Genomic DNA, 10,188 nt, shown 5'->3' with positions numbered 1-10,188 from the left:
AGTTTAAAAATGAGTTTAAAAATAGGGAAATATTTATTAAATATTTTAAATTAAATTATAAATCTTAACTAGATTATAAATTATAATTTTTATAAGAAGTACTCTCTGTTTTTTTAGAGAATAACCTTTAATTATATTCTTAAAAAATACTTTTAGTTTAAGAATTATTCTCCAAGTGCCTTGACAGCCCAGCAAATGGATTACTTTCCTCAAGAAGCCATTAGGTCTGCATAATACATGATTAAATCTTTTGTTTAGTGTTTGTTTTCTGTGTAAAAATAAAGTCAATTCCCTCGATGCAGCGACAATCATCGATTGTCATTGTTGATGAGATATCCCTGCACCTCTCGGCTCTCGGCGAGGAGCGAGGAATGTCCTTCTCTCCTTTGTTTTTTCTCTCCTCCATTGTGTAATGTCCTGATGTTTCAATTATGTACCCCAATGACAACACCCCAACCCCTCTTTCGAAACATTTACACACAATGACAGGCGCCGCGGGCCACGCAATCTGCGAGCTTTTTGTCTCCGACATTAATTTGTATAATTGCAATGCCAATACAGGCGTAGTCGGGTGCACCGGGCCATAGCCATAGCCATAGCTATAGTCATAGCCATTGCCATTTCAATGTCCTTTAACCAGGGATAGGAGTGTGGGACAGCCACCCACTCGTCACGCCTGTGGTGGTGTCCAGTCAGGCGCAACACCAAGAAGTGGGTCACCAAGGGGCAGGCAACGCAGCCGCAGAATTTGGGAAAGGCTCGAGTGATATGGCTACAAGGAGCTAGTTGGGGTAAGGATATAATGATATCCTTGATTAAACTAAAGACTAATATTTTTTTAATAAAATAATTAAACTTAGTTATTTCTTCAAGAACCGTTTTATAAAGCTATTTTTTTTTAATAAAAAGAACTTCCTTTTTCTAGGATATCCTTTAAGTTTTGACCCAAAAAAGCCCTGATTCCAGCCAACGTCTGTCATTGTTTCCATGCTCCATTGTGGCATGATTGCTGTTGCGGCATGAGGGTGTTGCTGGCTATTGTTGTTTTTAGTGTTTTTTTTTTTTCTGGCATTTTCTGAGCCGCCACGGCGACATTTGCCTAAATACTTTGCAACACTCGACCATTATCACACATGCCGTTTTCTATTTTTGCTCGTTGTTGGATAAAGAGAGAGAGATAGAGAGAACTAGAGAGATAGGTGTCCTGGCAGGACCTCCATTCTGGTCGCCCTTTTGTTGGCATTTTGCGTGGAATTTCGAAAAGGCGAAGATTAATGTCCGACATGACCTGACAGCGCCGGGTCAACATGGCATCGATATCCATTCGATACATGTGGGAAAGAAGAGGGAGTTATGGACCCAAAGACCCATCGCCTAATCACACCCACTAAATGGTAACAAACTTATAAAGAATATACCCCCTTTAAACATAGTGAAAATACATGGAAGCACAATATGGCCCACAGCGATGGCTATATCTTTGCCAATAGTCACCCGATTCTTGAGCGGAGTACCTTAAACGATTTGTGGGCCGATTACCTTTTAATCTGCATCAAAATCTAGCTACAAAATATTTTTCACATTTTTTGTCAAATTTCCTGGAGGATCCCTTTCAAAAATGGGCAAAATGCATGGAGGTCCAATATGGCCCACGGCGATGGCTATATCTTTGTCAATAGTCACCCGATTCTTAAGCGGAGTACCTTGAACGATTTGTGGACCGATTACCTTTGATTCTGCATTAAAGAAGTATCACAAATATATTATAATAAGTGCCACTTCCATAAATAAAAGGGCTAAAAATATACTTTTATATCTAAAGATCTCTACTACAAGTACTGTACTACTTGTTACTGGGTAAATGGCCACCAGGTGGCGCAGTTTTCCACGAAGGCAGCCTGGTGGCGTGGCAAGCACCCACTGGCACTACCCACCTCTCCACACAATTAGGAAAAAAAAAACTAGAGCAACGTCCTGACATTACGCGCTATTAACTGCAAACGCATTAAAATTTAACCTTCAATTACAAAATCAATAAAAGTGCGCCCGCCTCCTCTACTCTAAGATCTTTTTAGGCCAGATATACCGCCCCCCGGTACTCTGGTCCCCCCCCCCCCCCCCCCTTAGTAACGCCTTTGTCTGTCTCGCTAATTTGATTTTCTTGTGTTGGATTTTTGTTGGACGAGGTGCGGTGATTTCAGTCTTTTGTTGTCTTCAATCTTTTATTTTCATATATATTTTTATACCCTTGCAGAGGGTATTATAATTTTGTCCAAAAGTGTGCAACGCAGTGAAGGAGACATCTCCGACCCTATAAAGTATATATATTCTTTATCAGGATCACCTCCTGAGTTGATATGAGCATGTCAGTCTGTCCGTCTGTCCGTCTGTCCGTCTGTCTGTTTCTACGCGAACTAGTCTCTCAGTTTTAAAGCTATCGTCTTGAAACTTTGCACACACCCTTCTTTCCTTTGCACGCAGTATATAAGTCGGAACGGCTGGGATCGGCCGACTATATCCTATAGCTGCCATATAACTGATTGATCGGAAATGGTATAACTTTGGTGTTTTTAGAGTTAGCGAGTTCAAATTTGACATGAGAGCTATTTTTGGCAAAACATTACGACATGCCAAATTTCATAAGGATCGGCCGACTATATCTTATAGCTGCCATATAACTGAACGATCGGAAATGACCCAACTTTCGTGTTTTTGAAGATAGAAAGCTGGAACTTGGTACAGATTATATTTTTGGTCAGTTAATCCGACCTACAAATTTTCATTAGGATCGGCCGACTATATCCTATAGCTGCCATATAACTGAACGATCGGAAATGACCCAACTTTCGTGTTTTTGAAGATAGAAAGCTGGCACATGGTACACATTCTATTTTTGGTCAGTCAATCCGATCTACCAAATTTCATAACGATCGGTTGACTATATCTTATAGCTGACATATAACTGAACGATCGGAAATGGTATTTGGTAGAAATATCAACTTTCAAATTTTTGAAGATAAAAGCTTGGGACTTTTTTTTAGATTCTTTATTGTAATTAATTGGTTTTATTATGATGTAATCATAAGGATCGGCCAACTATATCCGATGTTTGCGATATATATCCGGTTATAGCTGCAAGGGTATATAAACTTCGGCTCCGCCCGAAGTTAGCTTTGCTTTCTTGTTTTTTTGTATTTTTGGTATGCGACAGAAGTGGGCATTGCCCTCGATTGTGCCACGCCCTCTTGTTTGTACGCCCATTAGCATTGCCTTAATTTCGTTGTGCAATCTGCGCATTTATTATTTTTTATTATTTTCTGATTTCTGTCTTGGCTGTCATTATGAGAAAATAACTCAATAACCCACAATATTTTATAAATTCTTCAGAAAAAATATTAAAAACCATTTCAAGGATAAAAGGTATAGATTCTTTAAAATAGATATGTATATAATATTATAATCCTGAATACTCTATAAATTAGCAGAGTGTTTGTCTCCGCCACACTAATAGTGGCGGAGATTAGTGACTGATTTTTAAGATACGCTATTGGAAAAATATTCAAAAGAGGGAAATTCAGATAAAACTTTCTTTTAATTCCTATAAAATACAATCCCCACAAAGATAATCTCCAATCTAGAGCTTAATATTGTATACCTTTAATACCAATGTCTATCTAAAAGGTTCTATAATAATTTAGAGATAAGTGGAATTATAAAATATATATAAACTGTAACCACATAACCCCCAAACTATTGTAGTCTATTATCTCCAATTTGAGTTTCTAATTTTTCGACCAACTCCTTAACAACCTCAAACAATATTAAAGTTAAAAAAAAGTTACAAGAAAAATTGCATATTGTTTAAGAAAATTCAGCCGGAATTCAATTTAATTGTTTGTGGAATGGCCAGGTGAGTTGGATGGTGGTTGGAGGAGATTCCACCGATTCTTGAGGAGGTAGTGGGCGATGGCAAGTAGGCAGCATCAGGCAGGTGGCAAGCAGTCAGGTGGCAGGTGGATGTCGTGGGCAAAAGTAACAATATGGTTACCGACAACAAAATTTGGACTTTTAATGGAATTTAATTGGAGGCCCAAAACGTGAAAAAATACAAGAACGGAAATTTTGGGGGAAGACGAAATATGTAGATACTGAATCTTAAAAAGAAGAGTCCTTGGAAACTTTAGATAATGACTTTGAGCAAGTCCTGTGCTTCTGGAATCTCTATTGATACGACCTTGGTGAAAGTGACATCCAATTCCAGAGACTTGGCCAAGTGCTCGTCGCTCAAGTCATGGCGGCGACTACGCAACTCCATCAACAGGGCCGGAAAGACCTCGCAGGAGATCTTAGGACACCGCCTTACGCTCAACACCCTCAGCCGACGCAACTTTTTGACCAGATTCACAACGGTAGTGTTGGTTAAATACGTCGAGCCACTCACGTTCAAGTATCGGAGATCGGAAAGGTTCGCCAAATCCCTTAAATCGAAATCAGAAAGATCTTGGTTCGGCAACGTCAAACTTTGCAGATGGGTGAGACGAGTAATGGCCCGCAGACTGTCGATGCCCACAAAGCTCGAATTTGCATACCCGATGTCCAAATGCTCCAATATGTTCTTCTCCGCGAGGGCACTCATCAGAGAATCCTTGACGGAATAGGGTTCTGGCTCTATCGGCAGGGGCACCAACGTCAATCTCGTCAGCTCTGGAAAATTAGCAATCTCATCCTCATCCTGGTAGGGGCACACAGTGACCTCCAAGATATACAATTTTGGGCACTTGACAACAAGCGGTTTGTAGACCTCCTCGTTCGTATTGGGCTCATTGTCCTCCATCCATTCCACGTTGATGGTCCGGTACAGGATGATCGAACACCTGAGATTACGCAATTGTGGTCGGTTGCCCAGCCGCTGAAGGTTGCTAGGCTTGAGGTTAGGGCACCGACTCAGGACCAGGGTAGCTATGGAGTGGGGGAGAGCATAGAGGGTCAACCCCACTAAGCCCGTGTTCCACCCCACATCAAGATACATAATCGAAGACATTTCGTTCAGAGATAGCAGGTCATGGTCCATCAGTCCACAGCGCCGCAGTGTTAGTTCCGTGATGCATCGTATTCCCTGGGAACGTTCGAACAGGTGGTTCAAGTGAAAGTTAGTCAGTAGCACTTCGGTCAGGTGAACGCTTTTTAGGGCCGGGCAACATGGCCCCAGCATCGTGACCAGACGCTTCATGTGCGGCCACCGCATCGGCAACGGTCCGCCCAGGATCACCTGGATGTGCGGCCCCGACAGACGCATCAGCTCCGTGATTCCCCAATCGGTCAGTTCGCCCAACTCCGCCAAATACAGCACCTTGGTGCAGTTCTTCGACTCCAGCAGGTAAATCTCCTCGAAGCGCGGGCACGTCGCCGCAAAATTGATCCGCGACTCCAGCGTCAGGTATTTTCTCACCACAGTGCGTAGTACATCGTCGGTGATCGCCAGATCATAACCGGAAATGGTTCCGCCTCCAAACTGCGGTTGATAGCGAGTGGGACTCGCCATCAAGTTCACCCGCTTGCCGTTCACAAAATGCGACTGATTGTACAGAGCCCTGGCGGCACCGAATACCGTCATAAAAAGAATTGTGCCAAGGTCCGTGCGATGGTCTTGGGTCACCTCAGAGAGGGATCCAAAGTCGCTGAAGTGACGAGTCACTGAGATCAAAGGAATCGGGTACACACAGCTCCAGCTGACACGGCGTATGGGGATGCGATCCTCGGTGTAGGCCACACCGTTCCGGACATAGAAATTGCGGCGTTCCGGTTTGTTGATCATACGCCACATCTTTGAGCAGTTATCGGTTGTTATCGAATGTTATCGAAAGTAGCACAAAACGCAGCACAGATGTCGCTAGTCAGGCTATCGAAAGTTATCGAAAGCAGGGCAAATAATCGCGGTTGAAGCAATCGAAAGCAGCACTGGTGTCGCTGATAACACAATCCAAAGTTATCGAAAGCAGGACAAGCAGTCGCGGTTGAAGCTATCGAAAGTTATCGAAGCACAGCACAAATATCACTAGCTAACAAATCGAAAGTTATCGAAAGTCGCCAAAACAAAAAACACAAACCAAAAACACAATTAGAAACAAAAACGAAATTTGAAACAAAAAACAAAACGCTTTGAACTTTTTTTGTTTGAAAAAAAAATATTTTTGGAATTTAGTTTTTTTTTTTTGAAATATTTTCTTTTTTACTTTTTAGAAATTGTTTTAGCTTACTGGAGAAGTAGATCTTTCTCGTTTACTGTTTACGTATCGAATGAAGGGTAACTTCACAAAACTCTGGGGCCTACAGGGATAGAACTTTCATAGACTACCTCGATCTCAAAAATTCGATAAAAGCTGTCGTAACTAGTAACTTTTGATACGACAGGTATCTGGGACAGAGCCCAGTCTCTGTGGCAATTAAAAATCAACGCAAATTGCCGCTAAGTGCTGCAATTAGCTTTAGGCCATGAGGCGTATACGCAATATTTGTTGTCTTGGAAGTTGGAAAGTGAAACTAATGGATTAGGCAACCAAGTCTCTTTTTTTTTTTAATATTTTACTTATTTTTGTTTTAAACTTAAATGCTTTAAGAACTTGCCCTTTCTAGCATCTTTTAATTAAATTAGTTTATTTTATTGAGTTGAATATTTTTCGCTGGCAGCCGCAAAAGTGCGAGGACTGGTCCGGCTAGCCTTTTATTTTTAGAATTTTTTTTTTGGATTTTCCTCCCAATTATTCCACTTGATGGATACTCTTTTTAAAAATATACTATATATGATTTTAATATATTTTTTAAGGCTCTGTTATTTTGAAGAGATCTCCATCTGAAGTGTAATCTTGTCTATTTTTGGAGGAATTTTTTAGGGTTTTTAAGCCCTGAGGAGGTTCAGAAGTCTAGTTGGCTCTTATTATGTTTTATTTTTTCGGCCTCAGCAGCCGTCTAATTGAGTTGCTTTATTAGTTGGTCCTGAAGGTCCCAGATAGAAGCCCTCCCAATGCCTTGGTTGTCCTTGGGAACGTTGGAAACTACGTAGGAATATGCTCCTCCAGGACTTTGGTGGAAAATGGCGATGCTCTCAGTGGCTTGATGGACACTGATAGAGTCGAGTGGGTGAGTCCTTTTGGCCAATTGTCCTGAATTATGGCTCTCCTACTGGGAGACTGTCCTCCTCCTCGACTCACTCCCACTTTCTTTACTTTCTCCGCCTTGGGCCTCCTCCACCTCCTCCTCCTGCCAACTAATTCGCATATTTCATGTGTACAGCTTCATGTTGTATAATTTATGAATCCATTTCCATTCCCGCCCTCTCTGAAACGGGGCGTGGCAAGGACATGATTGGCCTGCTTGTATATGCAATGAGACGTCCTGCTGTGACTCAGCCTTACCTGTTACTCAGCTGTTACTTAACCCTGAAGCGGAAGTCCAAGGTATTTCCGGGAAAAATTCTGAAAGGAGAGAGAAACTAATAAATTAGAAATTAAGAAATAAAGTTTTAAAGATAATTAACAAGTTGGGGGTGTAAAGAAAATATATATATATTTTTAAATATTTTTTGAAAGGGGGGTTTTGAAAGGTTAGGGAGCTGGAAAGTGTAGGGGTTCCTGCTTAGGCATTAAACGAGCGCCTGTTGCTCTTTTTATTTGTAGATACATCTTAAAAATATATCTAACCTTTATACACTCCCCAAAGCCAGTAGAAGTTCATCCCACTAGTCTATATCCCCCCACTTAATCCCCCTTTGGCCATTATTTTTATACCGGGGATTGTTTTCCCACCTGGTGGGTTGTTGATTTTCTTTTTTTTCTGTTGGTTTGTATTTTGATTTCTGTGTTAATTACGCATACGCACTGTTTCCACCACCGATGGTGGACAAGGCCCAAACCGTCTGTCTGTCCGGTCCTGTCCTGTGTGTCTCATTAAAGCCCGAACCAAAGTGGATGGCAGCTGGGTGGCCAGAAAAGCAATTAAACTGGCCATAGCCGTTGGCAATTTTCGACCAAAAAATTTTGTAGTTGCAACGTTGCAATGTTTCACATGGTCAAGTAGCATTGTTTTTGGGCCTATACTGTTATTGTTGTTTGTTGTTGTTTTTTTTTTTTTGGGATCTGGTTTCAGGCAATTAAGCACTTCTGGCCCACAAATCCGTAAACATGGCAAGTTCGAGACCCGGAGATGTGAATTCTTCCACTTACGGATTTGGCAACGAAAGTAAATGGTAAAGTGGCTTAAGTTAATTAACTTGTATGTCTTGAAATTATTTTAAATTAAGAAATATATATATTTTTAGATTATTTTTAATAAAAAGGGGGAGTTAAGTTTAAGACTTGGTTGGAGAAGGTTGGGAATTATAGGCGTTTTAAGTTTATTTTAAAAGAAAATAAAACAAAGCCTAATTATTTAAGGTTTAAGCTTAATATTTATAGCTTTTAAGCTTAAAATTCTTGTTTATTTTTTAATTCTTCATATTTTTTATTAAATTTTAAACCAAAAACACCAAAATCTGTTAAATAAATCCTTGAAATTCAATTACCAACTCCAGTTACCTCCAAAAGCCCTTTTTTTAATTCATTTAAGCCTCAATATTTTGGCCTGGCTTAATCATTTCCGTCCGGGACTTTTTCCCGGGAAAGGCCTAAAGTTAAAAAAAAATAGAGGATGAAAAAAAATGTAATCCATTGGCCGTTGGAAAACTTGGCCAAGTCGGCAAACTTGGCAAAAGGATGGCAGTCAGGCAGGCTGGATGGCTGGCAGTATTTGGCTTACAAGTTGCAAGTAAAGTGGCTGCCACAGTGGCACTGCGTTGCGTTGCAGCGTGTCGCTTCCAGGCCACTTCACTTTATTTACCGTTACGCTCTTAGCGGGAAAAACAAAGCCAAAAGGCATCGAACCGCTCCCGTTTTTAGCTCCCGTATTTTTATGGCCAGTTTATTGAAAGGCCGCCAAGAGGCAACCCCCACGAGGCAATCCCGTCCGTGGCTATCCCGTCCTGCATTGCATAATGATGATGATGATGATGATTAGAGTGATAATGATGGTCAATGGCCAGTAACCAGTTAGCCGTATTCAGTGTCCAGTAGCCAAGTAAGGGAACTCCTGCTGAAAGTTGGTAACCCAACCTAGCCACCTTGCTACCTGGTCGTCACGTTGGCCACCTTGCCACTTCCCACTTGACCGTAACAAGAGTGCGAAGAAAATACGCGGAAGAAAGTGCGGTAATCCATGGGGCACTAAAAGCATTGAAAGCTCACAAATTTATCGTCGCAACTTAAGCGGAAAGGTGAGAACCACAGGAAGGTGGGAGTTTTTTAGAAAAAAATAAAAAAAAATAATATAAGAAGTAAAATGTAATGAAGACTAGATGCACTATCCATAGGATATTACCTATATAAGTGAAGTATCTTTGGGATGTCTAGTAGCTATAACTATAGAGTTACTTAATAAAATATACTATATCGTAAAAAACACCAAATATAATGCTTTTTTAACTTTTCAGTTATATGGCAGCTATAAGATATAGTCAACCGATCTCTGTTATTTCTACTTATATTTCAGATACCAAGATAGAAGAAGCCTACATACCAAATCTAAGGTCCATAGCTTCAAAATTGACTCTAACTCACTCTAGAAAACATTTCACGGACACACGGACAATCGGACATACTTAAAATAATTCTTTAAACATTATTTAATTAAAAATAATTATTTTTATAATTTTTTAAAATTTTAATAACCTTTAAAAGAGTATCAAATACCCAAAAAAAATATATATATCTTCAAAAAGTCTTTCAAGTGGTAAGAGATTGTTGCAGCAAAGATTGCAACACCCAAAGTTGATCCTTAAATAACAAAGTTTCCAACGATTTAAGAGCTTTTTTTTTATAAAAAAAAATAAAGGTAATTGAAATAATGGCCTTAGGCGAATGTAATTTATTCTAATTTTTATGGTTTTTCCAACCAAAAGTTGAGATTTCTACTTAAATTGGTTATTTTGAGAGTTCTTTTGGGAAATGAGTTCTTAAGTACAATTTGATTTTTAAGACAAGATTTTTATAGTTGTAGACATTGTAGACTAAATTTTAACACTTCCAACTTAAAACCAAAATTTTCCTCCAAGAAAAGAACAAGGAAATATATTTATTAACAATTTTGTATTCCATTTTC

General features: G+C 39.9%; 1 protein-coding gene and 1 long non-coding RNA gene across 2 annotated transcripts; both read right to left on the bottom strand.

Moving 5' to 3' along the window:
* Positions 1-3,854: 3,854 nt before the first annotated feature.
* LOC108132283 (uncharacterized) lies at positions 3,855-6,303 on the bottom strand. The gene has a single exon (XM_017251628.3). The coding sequence runs from the start codon at positions 5,822-5,824 to the stop codon at positions 4,181-4,183; it is 1,644 nt and encodes a 547-aa protein (XP_017107117.2). The 5' UTR covers positions 5,825-6,303; the 3' UTR covers positions 3,855-4,180.
* Positions 6,304-6,862: 559 nt separating this feature from the next.
* Positions 6,863-9,358, bottom strand: LOC138927812 (uncharacterized). Its single transcript, XR_011444289.1, has 3 exons — positions 8,872-9,358; positions 7,413-7,472; positions 6,863-7,335 (listed from the first exon to the last, which is right to left on the bottom strand). It is a non-coding gene; the product is annotated as an uncharacterized lncRNA (long non-coding RNA).
* Positions 9,359-10,188: the final 830 nt, after the last annotated feature.

The sequence above is a fragment of the Drosophila bipectinata genome, chromosome XR (genome assembly GCF_030179905.1).
Source record: "Drosophila bipectinata strain 14024-0381.07 chromosome XR, DbipHiC1v2, whole genome shotgun sequence".
NCBI lineage: Eukaryota > Metazoa > Arthropoda > Insecta > Diptera > Drosophilidae > Drosophila > Drosophila bipectinata.
This window is presented reverse-complemented; position numbering and strand designations above follow the sequence as displayed.

Bases quoted from the DNA above. Each gene is read 5' to 3' on its own strand.
- LOC108132283 (XM_017251628.3), bottom strand. From the start codon at position 5,824: ATGTGGCGTATGATCAACAAACCGGAACGCCGCAATTTCTATGTCCGG.